The following is a 14,009-nucleotide window of genomic DNA, read 5'->3' as shown; positions in this document are numbered from 1 at the left end:
TTGCTTAGAGTGCAAGAATTATGACTTTAATGAAGCATTAAAATAGAATGGTGAATATTGCCTAACTTTGTGGTGATTACATAATATCTTAAACTTAAGTTCTTCAATTAAGAACAAGTATTGGCAAATGACAAGAGTTTATCATTATTAATAATTTAATCTTTAGTTTTTAAGCATGGTACATAATTTAGAATTAAAATAAATTGTTTGTGTTTATAAGAGTAAAAGGGCAGGATTTTCAAACCAGTGTTATTGTATCACACTTGCGGTATAGTAACAAGTGCTTTAGTAGCAAGTCAAACTAAACGTGTTAATTAAATCAATCCATTAACGCTTTGAAATTGAGTCGATGAGGTCGTTAATGAACGCATTTCTCGTTAAAAAGCTTAATTGTCGCAGGTACCCTACATCACTTCCTGTCTCAATGACTAGATGAGGGGAACTTGTTAATCAAAATGCATGTTAAGGAGATGAAGAAAAAGCAATGGAAGCATAATTCTCTCTTATGGAAACTAGTAGCGTACAGCGACATGGCTCTCCCACCAGCGAGCAGCAGCCAAATGGAAATACAAAATAATGGGAATATCTATGTTGTGTATAACTTCATTTAAAATTGTGCATTTTGTCATGCAGAATGTACATTTATTTAGAACACTTCACATATAAAATGTTGATTTATTATTAACTGGCGTGTGGGTAAAAACTTTTAATGGGCATGTTGCAATCTTTATCTTGGTTAAAAAGAAAAAAAAAATACCGTAAGCTATCTATGTATATTGGTTGGAATTTATTTTCTTATGTTGACATCTACTTGATGTATTTTAGCATGTACGATTGTAGGCTATAAATAAATACGTACGTAACACTCCATTATATATTTATTAAGCTTTTAAAATTACAATAGAACTCCCTACCCAATGCACAATTTGATTATAATTAATTGTTCGCTGAATTCCTCTAATCATGCATCTTCTCTGGTACTCTTTGCTCGCCTCCATGATAAATAAACTCAACATGATTAGAAGTAACCACCAAACACTTACAGTATTATAAGAACATTTTATATGCATACAAGCATGTGAAGGTGAAAGTGTACAGTGGGGGGAGTCTGACAACATTAAATACGTTTAGGCAAATTCCATGTCAATGATCTTGATCACATACCTAGTGGATCTATGTGTCCTTGTACGCCTGTTCTTCACTCTTGTGTGGATAAGACACAGGTGTAAAAGCCAAGGATGCATTGTAAATCCACAATCCCTTAAGGAAACTTTATTGTAATATCTAATATGACATTTTCTATACCAAGATTTCAGTTGTATAATTCAAATAAAATCTACAGTAGGTGTCAGCTGTCATATAATGTACGTATGCAGAATTCAAATAGGCTACAGTTGCATTGATAATTTCTTGGTAGTAGCATTACACCGTGCAAATAACGATATATCATTTTAGCAATACAACAAATGTTCCGTAAGGTTACAAATGGTTAAAACAAGTGAATAATTAATATAGAAAAGGCTAAAATAACTACACATATTGTAAGAAATTAACTCTGGTCCTGTACACTCTATCTCTCTGTATCGCCAGCCGCGGTCTGTTAAATGTCTGTTTCAAAATGAGTTATATACTGTTTTGTTAATTAAAACCCTCCTTTTCCAAGTGCAAATTTCCACGCAAACAAAAGAAATAGCTGCAAGAAGCACTTAAAATCCGTTAAAATATTAACATTATTTCGGAAATCAACATCATTTCGGAAATCACATTAGGACGATTATTTAATAACGAAATAGGCATAACGACCACTTGAAAATGCCAACATCAGTACTACATACCAATTTCTTGATTAACACTGGAGTTATCATTTACAACCTTTTGAGAATCCTGCCCAAAGTGTCTTGCATTTGTGCAACATAAGTAATGAGATATTGCTGAGATTTTTGGTCAAGGTGATACTAGGGAGCACAAAGGTGTCCTGTAAGGGGGCATCTTCAAATTCCAAGGATCAGGCCTGATTAAGGGATCATCTACAAATTCACAATTTAGTAAAAAATAAATACGGGGTTCAGTCAACCCCTGGGCCCAATACTGCATAATATGATGCGGTTTAAAACATGAAGGGATACTAAGGGATATTAAGACTGGGGTTTCATATATGGTCTTGATGGGTTTTGAGCAGTTTTGTAGACAGTGTATGCCAGGGGTGGGCAATTCCGGTCCTGAAGGGCCAGTGTCCCTCCTGGTTTTTGTTCCAACTGTACCCTAAATTATAAGCACTTCTAATAAGCAGGGACAGCATCCACCCAGGACCGGAACTGCCCACGCCTGGTGTACGCATTGTACTCTGGTTACGCATGTGGTCATATTAAAACAATCATTCCATATTAGACAATGCAATCTAACCTGTAATGTGTGTGTTGATTCTATTTGTCTTTAATGTAAACCTCATTAACACCATTGCCTAATACAGCTGAACTAAGCATTGGTTTTATAAGCCAGCCTTAATAATATTTAAGCAACAAAGACAATTGCAGCCCTTCATGCAACAACATATCAAGTGTACTTTTTTTAAAAAAAAAATACATGCAGTTTGATCCACGCTGCTAATGTGGGGGGCCTACAGGGAGCATTGCTTCAGCTTTGTATAAGGGCTGGGGAGGGACATTGGTGGGGGTAGTTCACCTCATTACACTGCACTGATCCTTACTGGCTAGGATGACACTAGCCAGTCTGAGCCTTGCCTTTGTTGCTTATGTACCACAAGACAGCGGCTTCCTTATGAGATGGGGGCTTGGTCTTGGACCAAGTTGAGTCACCAGGCACTTGATTATCCCTTTGCCATTGTCCAGTCTCTTTAATCCTTTCTTATATGATAACCAAATACGTTTTTGCATGAAGGAATTCAATTGCGCTTGTTTGAAAAGAATGTTAACTATGTAAGAATTGGATAAAACATTTTTTATATTTTTGCTTCTCTTGTGTTTTGTAAGTGGCCCAGTTTCCAGCAAAACAATGATTTGGTGTTTTAGCATAAGGTCTTTGAAAGATCATTTCTACAATGTGATTCACTCTTCAGTTCATATGATTGACAGATCTGCTGATAGAACTTTAGGTTGAGTTAATATCTGCTGTGTTTTCACCCAAACTTCCATTCTGAATGGTGACACAACATTTCACCCCCTTTTTAAGAATTCTAAAATGCAGCAACCAAAAGCAGACTTGTCCACAATTACAACTAAAGTCATCTAGCCATTATATTATCGGGAATATTGAACAACAATAATCAATATTAAAACCCAGAAGGCTTAATGCTTAAAAAAACCACCAAGCGGTATATATTTATGTATTCACACATCAAAAATATTAAACTTGATTTGTATTAATTTATTCTTAGTATTTCAATTTTTTTTGTATTTTTTGTATTTTTAAGTTTGTATATCAAAATCTCTGAAGAAATTGTTTAATAGATTCAACTTTTAACATTTTGTTTAAATGGTCATAACCTTTTTAGAACTAGTAACATTACAGTAAGACAACCCATAGCATAAGAAACATATATAAGCACATTGGTATGTTGAGAGTATCATGACAAAATAACATTTTCATAGTTTACAAGAGATTTTTTTCAAAACGTTTTTAGTTTTAGTCTTCTTGCAATGTCAGAATGTACCAAGGGTAGGGGTTATTCAGGTTGAAAATCTAGACCCCTTTACTGCTGTATTATTCCCAATGTACATAACTCAAGGACATGTATATCAACTTTATTTTATCGACACAAGAAGGCATCAAATAGCTGCTGACCCATAATGCGTTACATTTGGCATCATGATCTCTCTTTCATTAAATATCACAGGCTAACCAACAAAGGACCACCATCTGTACCCACAAGGGACTATAATCCAGGTAAGGCATGGAAGGCACACCATTTCCTGCATTTAAATGAGGTGGTATAGCCAGCAAATGTCTTAAGTTACAATAATACATTTGCAATATCACCTTAAAAACAAGTGTTTCAGCTAAGGTTGTAAATCTGGATTTTCACTTTTATACTTTACAGCATTTGTTTTATGCAACTGATACCACTACTGTATGAATTAAAATGGATCAGGTTTTCACTAGGCTTCAATAGACTGGTCTCGCTATTGTTCACCTTCACACCAAAGGGAAATCGGAGAACAAATGCACCTCAGAACAAAATAATCCTACCGATGGGTAACTGGCAATGCACATACACATGGTTACCTACAGTGTATTAGCTTCTATTCACAATCAAAATGGATTTGGTGTTTATAACTTCAATCCTAGTGTATATTGAACCATGTGAAAAGATCAGATTGAGGGTTTGACTGGTAGACAATGCCAAATACAGATAACTTTAAAAAACAAATGCTACTTCAGCATTTTGCTGGTTTACTGAAACCGTATGCGGTAGCAACAGACCACAGAGAGCCATTAAACTTCAGCATTGGTCAACAACTTCTTTCTCTTTAAACATTAAACAGCACAAGATTTCAGTTTCTAGAATGAAGTATGTTTTATTTTTAATTCCTTTTTGTAATACTTATATTATTATGATATAATAAGTTGACCATAATTTGAAACACTCAAACATAAAAGGTAAAAAATAAGACACAGAAGACAAATGGCAATTGAAGGCATATTAAGTTTTTAAAATTAACAAACTTAATGAAAGTACTTCTCACTTACTGACACAAATGTGTGCATGCCTGTTGGGCAGATTTAGTGCACAAGTGTGTCTTTGGAGGTGAAACATGATGCTGAATTTAAAACTTTAGCAGCTGAAAAGCAGTCGGATTTAAAAGAGTGGTTAGCCGTTGTCTTCAAAGTATAAAATCTCATTTTAATTTTAATGTTTGATATCCTGCAAAAACATGAAACCTAAAATGAACTCTTTTTCTCTTTTTTTTTTGTAGATGATGACAATGAAGAAGATCAAGAGTGGTCTGACAATGAATTTGTAAGTAAATGTAATCATGGCTCCTGAATTGAACCTGTAGTTACATATTTATGGAAATTTGATGAATCTTGATAAAGATAATCTTTAGCACACGTAATTGGGGTTTCAGGATCTGGCTGTTTAGCTGAATCAAATATTCCATATTGTGATTAATTAAGGTTGAGGCCTATTTAATTGATCTACACAGTGGCAGATTGTAACCCTCTTAATGTGTAGCATTTTACATTAAGGGGACACTTAATACAACTGCCATTTGTATATTCTATCTATAGAGTTAAGGAGGATAGTGACAGTATCATTAAAATACAATTATTTGGTGTCTATTTACAATATTTATCCGACATCAGGCAGCATTGTCTACATTCCCCATGGATATACTTTAGCAGTAGGGATAAACTTAAGACGACCCTTTAAAACTGTTATGTGAGCTAAATTGCCATTGTTCTGTTCTATCTTGCAGCAGTTGGGGGTTATAGATTACATATTCAAGCTATTTTCCAGTTCACGGTTTTAATCTCATTGTTTAAAATTGTTCTATGTAACATTGGGTACCAAGGTAAGATTGCTAGTTGATTACATTAGACCATTACTGCAAATAATCTAATAGTGTGCTTTACAAAGCTTAGGTAGTCCTAACTTACCGATAGTTGTGCTCAAGCAGATTTGTCTATGTATTGGATGAGGATGAACAATTAATATATGCAAATTTGTACTACTTATAAATACAAATCAATTGTCTCATGTCCCTTGTTTTGCTGTTTATCTTTTTTACTTTATTTTCACTGTGACTCGGTGAAGGTGTTTTTTGGTAATTCATATTATTGTTGATTAGTTCTGCACTAACCTGGCATGTTCATTTTAGGACAGTGATTATGAAAATCCTGATGACCATTCTGAAACATATGAAGTTCCGGAACATGAGAATGATGATAGTTATGAGCCCCCTCCGTGTGAACAGGAGAACAGGAACATTGCTGCGGCCCTGCCTATCTCCAGTGGGGAATATGCAGGTAATGCACATACAGGCGGATGAGTCAGTTTGCGCTGCAGATGAGTGAAACTTGGGAGGCAGATTGTTTCAATGATATATATTTTTTTAATGTCTATTTAATGTTTTATAGTTTTACTTCAGAATGTATGATTTATAATATTTAAATGACCCAGTTTACAAAAGGTACCAGGTATGTGCGTGTTTTTTTGTTTGTTTTGTGTTTTTGATTTTGTACATTGAAATTAGGTGTGGTGTTCTGTGAACGAGATCGTATCTGTTTGCAGGATAAACTGGAACTCATAATCTCATAATTTTTTGTGTGTATATATTTAAAGTTGGTTGGTGTTCTGTAGGAATAGTGATGTAACATATCAGTTTTTATTGTCTGGTGTCCACAGAAGTAATTGCAAACAGGTCTTTTCATTTGAAACTACATGGCGGATGGTCGATCTGACACAAGCCTTTTTTATTTTCAGACAACAGAACCGAAAGCAAGAGGCTGCCTCCAAGAAAGCCCCTTCCCTTCATGCCAGGTCATTCACCCAGTAAACCCAAGCTACCACCTCCTCAGAAAAAACAGTCCCAGCAACACCACTCTAAACCCGAACCAAGGAAAGAGGAGGCTGACGATGTAATGTACCCACTGTGTCTTTTACCAACTAATATCTGTGCAGCTGTGTATCCTACAGAGTGAGAAGATATTCCAGTCCATTTTTCCAAGTCATGATTTAGAGACTTGAGAAAGACTTTTGGGTCAATCTAGTATGTCTTGAAAGACTATTGAAATATGACATGCTTAGCCTAGACAGACATGTTAAATTCACAAAATAACAATTATAAAAACTTCCGTATGATACGTTTTTTTTTCTTATTATTTTAAGCCAATAAGTCTGAATTTATCTTTAAACACTAACCAGACCTAGATATAAATAAACCCTTTCTCTACTGCAGTCCTGTATAGAGGTCAAGGAAGCAGGTATATATACTGTAGGGACAACTAATAAAACAATGACAACTCTCTGTCTTTCCCTCCCACTCTAATACTATATTTGTCTGATGTAGATTTCTACAAGGTATGCTGTATATTTCAATATCTCTGTTTTTCGTTACAGTGTGATTATGTGTGCCCCAAAGATGATGATGATGATGATGATGAAGATGATAATTACATTGAACCCACAGAACAGTCTGCTTCTGCAGCTTCTCAGCGTGAGTTATACAGGAGCATTGTTTCAGTTGTACAGTGCATCAGATTTTCAATGGCAATGCTGTAGTAGAACAATGACCATTCAATGACTCTGTACTAATAAAGAGCAATGGTAGCACAGGTTACATTGATATGAGCCCTGTTTCATATTTTGACATGATAAGCATTATAAAGACATAACCTATGATACATACATGGTTACAAAATATATATGGTTTGTGTGAGTTCGATTGCAATTGTCTATGATTTTATCAGTTTTATATGCAATGGCAGAGATGGGTTTTATAAGTTGTGTTTTGCTTGTCCAAATGCATTTGCCTATTTGAACTGTTTCAGACAAGAAACTATATACAAGTGATCTAAACAGCGGCATATCTAAATTGGTATGATTACAAATAGGACCCTTTGTGTACCAAAGTTATGAAAAATAGGCATGCAAGTTTACTGTTGTATTGTATAAAATGCCGGAGAGTGTTTTAACTTAAATGGCAGCCGAATTGCCACTGTTAGAATCAATGGAATATACTGGGCTCTGGATCAGTACGGTGGCCCTGAAGTGCAAAACACAAATACAAATCAAAAAACACAAATACAAATTTAAAAACACAATTACAAATTTAAAAAGCGCAAATACAATTCAGAAAACACAATTACAAAAAGCCCACAACGCAACTTAAGTAAAGATTGAGGCCACTCCCCCAGATACCCCAGCACAGTCTCCGACTCCATTTGTTTCTGGAGAAGTTGAAGCTGTTTAGAAAGTGCAAGTTGAGTCTTTACTTAGTTGGCTGTGGTTTATTTCTGTCAGGGTTATAATTGGTATCACAACAGTAAAATATGCCCTCTCACTTTTTACCAAAAGAAACTTGCACAGCAGGGGAAAAGGTGCTTGTATTATAGCACTCAAGCATAGGGACAAACGGCGCTACAGGTGGTACAGCATACGCAAAAACAGAACTAGCACGTGAATGCTTGAAATATTGCTGTTTAATATTCTTTATCAATAAATTCTTTATTAATGTAAATGCTATATATGGTCATGTCACAAGGCTGGCTGAGTGGTGACACGTCAGACCCGGAAGAAACACACAGACAGACGGTGGTGATGAGTAATGCTGAGTGCAATGGTGGCACTCGGCGTTTATTAAACGAAATAAAAGGTTTAAACAGACAGAACACAAAACAGGACACGGCACTTACGCCAAAATAAATATATAAACAAAAACGGACTAAACAGTAAACAGACAAACGAACAAACACGGTGAGCAGATACTTTAACTATTCTTTTTATAATTCACAATTACCTCCGTCTCCAATCCCGTTCTCCACTCAACGAACACCCAACCCCGAGTGAGTCAAACGTGCATCTATATATACTGTTGTGCTGGGATTCAATTACTAATTAATTATTCACTTGAATCCCAGCACGTGAATTAATTACGTGCAACCTCGTGCTCACATATTAATTACTTTAAATGCACGTGAAGTGATGTGCAATCCCGTGCCTAAATACAATTATACATTTTTAAATACACGTGAAACACAGACCCGTTTATATCCCGTGTACCATCTCTATAGACCAACATTTACACGCAACACGTAACATACAACATATAACACACACTACGCACAAGGGCGTGGCCACATTGCCACAGGTCACTTTCTTTTTTGTTTGTTTTACAAAACAAACATTTAATTAGTTTTCAAGTAAATTAAATGACTAACTACCCAACATTCACATAACAAGCTCATTATTATTAGTAGTAGTCGTGGTCATAGTCATAGTAGTGTTGTTATTGTTGTTGCAAACTTTAAATAACCAGTAGACTATAAATATATAACCTGCTTCAATAGTTGACGTAGTTGTTAAATTGCATTAGTTTATGTGTAGAAATACTGCATTAAAATTACTTCTTGTTCTTTTTAAACAAAATAGGTTTTTCCATAATATTATGTTATTGTATTATATAGAGAAAATAAAGATATGGCAACGAGACAAAGGTATGGCTGTGTTTTCTGTTGTAAAAGCGGCGATTAACTGAACTTTATGCAAGTACAAGCCTGATCTCTTGCATTTTGTGATAATTCTGTATTCAAGACTATTAGTATTACATCTTATGTTGATAAATCAACACCTGTTAAACCATCTCTCTGTTCCAGGCCTTTTTTACTTTTAAACCCGGGGCTCAAACAGAAAGAATAGTGTACTACTAGTGTTATAAGTTGGTTGGCCGTGGTATATTTCTGTCAGTGTTAAAATTGGTATTGCAACGGTAATTATCATGTTTACCATGAATTAGTTACAGTAATAGCTGTTAAAAACTACTATTTTAGTTTGACTTGTTTTTTTGTAGCTCAAAAAATTCTGGCTTCGATGCCTGTGAATTTCTCGCTTACCCTAATATATACACCATTGGCATTGCTTAACATTTCCAGAATGATGGCTGCGCCAAAGATGAACTTTATAGTCCTGTACCTCTAACAGCATATAGTATTTACCCAAAGTTTGATGACATAGAAACAACAACTGAGAAGTGCACGTGTATGGTCTTCGCACGTTGAAATTGCATTAACTTCAATGTAAAATACTTATTATGCTTTTTGAAAACAACTAGAAATTCACAGGCAATGAAGTTAAATGTTGTCAAACTCAAATAGTAGTTTTTAACTGCTAGTATTACTGTATACAAAACAAATTTATGGTAAACATAATACTTAGCGTTGTGATACCAATTATAACACTGACAGAAATATACCACGGCCAGCTAAGTTACTAAAGACTCAACTTGCGTTTTCTAAACAGCTTCCACTTCTCCAGAAACAGGTGAAGAGTTGGATCTGTACTGGGGTATCTGGGGGAGCGGCCTCAATCGTTACTTCCATTGCATTGTGGGATTTTTATATTTGTGTTTTTCGAATTGTATTTGTGTTTTTCAATTTGTATTTGTGTTTTGCACTTCAGGGCCACCGTAGATCAGTGATACAATCCTGACACAATACCAGCTAACGCAGATTTTTTTCCCACAGCCCCGCCTGTTGTTAACAGGAATGTTAAGCCCACAAGAAACCATTCTCCGGCTCCCATCAGAACAGATAAGGTGGCTGAAGGTCCAGGTATACATTTTTTATATTAGTGGAGTAATAACATCTGAAGAGGAAATCAGTACTTCAGACAGATGTTTTCATGTATTATTACAGGAGAAGTAATTTTGTTATGCTGATATACTAAGAATGAATGTATGTCTGTGACGGCTCATTATAGTAAAAGGATAAACTTGCAGTTGTAGATGCAATTTTTGTAAAAACTACAATATAAAGATACTTAATAGAAACAAGATCTTTGGGTTACAGGCACATAAGGCCAGCAGGGAATTTGAAAGAACTTTAGGGTTCCTGTGATAACATTAAAAAGGGTGATCTAACCAGAGAAGTCTAGTTTTCTGATCAGTAGAACTGAGAAGTGTACTGCTGTATTACAGAAATAATTATCTATCATTCTTTATTATCATTGTCATAGCCCTTATGAATGAAAAGTCACTTGGGATATAGTTCTTCAATCATTATACATATGGTATCACTGAAGCAGATATTTAGATCTCTAATGATTTAGAGAACAAAATAGAATCAGATCCCAGTAAATTCCACAAAAAACCCTGGGAAATTTGTAACATTTTTGTTGTTGGAACATGAGACCTATCGAATTTAGCATATACACACATGTTCCCTAAGTATACTGAAAATTACTTTGTATTGGTGTTGCATTATTTGTATGTATACCGAGCATCAATAGAAACTTACCTAACCTAATTAGTGAGACAGTTGATTGGACACTGCATATGGAGTTATTTCAGCTGTTGAATTGCAAGCTTGAATAAAAGCAATAAAGAAAATCACAGAAAAAATCAATATGCCACGTCTGTCAAGAGAGCAGCACCTTCATGCAATCGGCATGTTGGAGGCTGGACTAGGGCAGCGTACTGTGGCTTGCAGTCTTGGGTGCTCACAGCCAGCAATTTCAAACCTGGCGAGACAGTATAACCAGACACACTCTGTCAATGACAGGCCACGAACTGGGAGACCAAGAGTCACAACACCTGCCCAAGATCGACAGATCATTTTGCAGCATCATCGTGATGTCAATTGTTAAATCAGCACAATAAAAAGTCACTGCACCTGCTCTAAAACAGAGTTTGTCATTTTTCAATCACATCTAGTGAATTTTATCCAAATATAAGTGATATGTTTCTTTTGATGCTCAAATATAAGTGATAAGTTTCTTTTGATGCTCAGTATATATGCAGTCAGCTGTATGTCATTTATAATGTAACTCATTGTTCATATATCTCTTCTCTTCCAGAGGTGTGTGATATACTAGCTTTGGAGGTTGGTTTGAACTTATTTCATGAACTGTTTATAGATTAATGCTTAAAAACACAAATCATAACAGTATGTACATTTACTGTCTGTAGTACAAGTTGCTGTAAATGGTATTTTCGTCAAGCGATTAGTCAATTTGGTATGCCAATAGAGTCCTTGGCATTCTGTAGTATATAAGAGCTGCATGTCCCCTGTTGCTGGTCATGATAACAAGACAACATGGGCTGGTTGTGGGCACTTGGCTGGCAGGTGCTTCTGTAACTAAGACTGAAAAAATGATGGATGTGTTGTAGCAAAATTGTGATGAGAAGAGAATGAGAATCTGGGACATTTAATCATAGAGGATTAGTCACGTATCCTTCCGGAGAAATGTCACTTTGAATCATGGGGCTTAACGCCCTAGTTAAAATTTTGTGTGAGGATTTCTCCTGCTATGACCCAGATTTTAAATAGTTTGTGTATTTCTGGAATAGAAATACAATATTAAGATATTATAGCACTTCCATTACAATTGACAGTGTGAACCCATCACTTTTTTATAAAACTGATCCTAACATTAAGATAAAATACATTCATATTACAGTACATGATAATACGAATTATTAACAAGTTGTTTGTTTTAATTAATTACCTTCCTTCTTTTAAAAGGAAAAGCCGTCACCGCCAGTCAACAGGTATGTCTAGAATGATAGAAACATTTTTAAATACTGTGCCTCAGTGTAGACATTTTAATTCATAACCAAGTATTGAATCAATATGCAGCAGTGTACTGTAGTTTTTCATTTAAATAATTCAAAGGTGGGGCATACTTTGTGCAAAGTACACTACAGTAGAACCTTGATTAGCTGAACTTTCATGAACACCTCTTTATCCGAACAGCCTCCTGATAATCAGCCCTATTGTGTGTAATGCTTCTGTGTTCTGTTGTCATAGAAAGATGCATCCTACCATCCCTGGTGTTTACAGTGCAGTATATTACTTAATATATTTAATAGGTGAAGGGGGCTGTATAATAATCTTAAAAGAGTAAGTCATTTCAGATGTCATTGTAATTGCATTTTACATTTCCCTAACTATTATATAGTGTTTGTGATCATTCTGAGTGATTCTGGGTTCTGTTGCTTTCATATTGAGCTATTTTTACTTGTTAGCCCAACCTACTCACCTACTCAAAGTTTACATGCTCCAATGGCAATTTGAAATTTCCAGAAATTTCTCGAAAACAAAGAATTTTAGGAAAAATCTTTTGTAGCAGAAGTTGTAGAAATTCAAAAGTATTCATACCCTTTGATGTGATGATAGTATTGTCTACAAGGTGCTAGAAATTTCAATATGATAATGCAGAACATAATTCTATAAAAGTCTACAAAATGCTGGATTGTAGGTGAATATTCTTAGAGGGTATAAAACGGTTAGGCATAGGGTGATTGCTGTCATTACCAATACATCAATATGGGAAAAAGTAAAGAGCTATCTGAAGACCTTAGGTAGCAAATTATTTATTGTCATACAGCTGGAGAAGGATACAAGTAGATTTCCAAGCATTTGGGTATCCCAATTTCAACTAAAGAGCAACTGGACGTTCCAACATGACAACGATCCAAAGCACACATCAAAACCTACTTCAGAATGTTTAAAGAAGAATAAAATCAAGGTTCTGGAATGGCCTAGTCAAACTCCCAATCTAAATCCGATTGAGAATCTTTGGTATGAGTTGAAGAAGGCTGTGCACAAGAGAAGTCCTCGGGATTTGAATGAACTGGAACAATTTTGTGTTTAAGAATGGTAAAAAAAATCACTAAAGAATAATGCCAAAAACTCATTGACAAATATCCTAATCGTTTAAAAGAGGTTATTATTGCTAAAAGGTGCCTCAACTAGCTATTAATTTCATTTTCCTTGTCGGTATGAATTCTTCTGAATTAGCATGTTTGAGGTTTTGCAAAAAAATGCTGAAATAAATAATTGTAGACATCTATTTCTTGTAACTTTTTTTTCTTCATCCACAAAAGCAAAACTTTTGCTATAAAGTATTTTTCCTATCATTATTTGTTTTCGAGAAATTTCTAGAAATTATAAAATTTCCATTGGGGTATGTAAACTTTTGACTACAACCGTATATCTTGTAACAATTGTAAGTCACCCTGGATAAGGGCGCCTGTTAAGAAATAAATAAATAAATAAATAAATAAATAATATGTATGTATGTGTGTGTGTGTATATATATATATATGTATATATATATATATATGTATATATATATATATATATATGTATATATATATATATATATATATATATATATATATATATATATATATATATATATATATATAGTGGTCTAATTAAATCACGGTAAATTTACATATTTTTCACGGGTAGGTTGCGGAATAAAATTAGGATTTTGTGGACATTTTGCTGACCTATTTAAACATTAAATAAACCTAAGTGGACAG

General features: G+C 34.7%; 1 protein-coding gene across 6 annotated transcripts in view; it reads left to right on the top strand.

Annotated features, from left to right (window-relative positions):
• Positions 1–14,009, top strand: part of LOC117415166 (B-cell linker protein-like) — a 76,844-nt gene that overhangs the window by 51,963 nt on the left and 10,872 nt on the right. For all 6 annotated transcript variants that reach the window (XM_059026515.1, XM_059026516.1, XM_059026517.1 and 3 more), the window contains 8 exons: positions 3,854–3,903; positions 4,935–4,978; positions 5,841–5,988; positions 6,446–6,600; positions 7,082–7,178; positions 10,204–10,290; positions 11,534–11,559; positions 12,202–12,227. In XM_059026515.1, coding sequence (XP_058882498.1) covers positions 3,854–3,903; positions 4,935–4,978; positions 5,841–5,988; positions 6,446–6,600; positions 7,082–7,178; positions 10,204–10,290; positions 11,534–11,559; positions 12,202–12,227 — 633 coding nt within the window. The remainder of the gene's footprint in view (positions 1–3,853; positions 3,904–4,934; positions 4,979–5,840; positions 5,989–6,445; positions 6,601–7,081; positions 7,179–10,203; positions 10,291–11,533; positions 11,560–12,201; positions 12,228–14,009) is intronic.

The sequence above is a fragment of the Acipenser ruthenus genome, chromosome 7, assembly GCF_902713425.1.
Source record: "Acipenser ruthenus chromosome 7, fAciRut3.2 maternal haplotype, whole genome shotgun sequence".
Classification (NCBI taxonomy): Eukaryota; Metazoa; Chordata; class Actinopteri; order Acipenseriformes; family Acipenseridae; genus Acipenser; species Acipenser ruthenus.
Note: the sequence above shows the minus strand (reverse complement) of the source record. Positions and strands in the feature narration are given on the sequence as shown.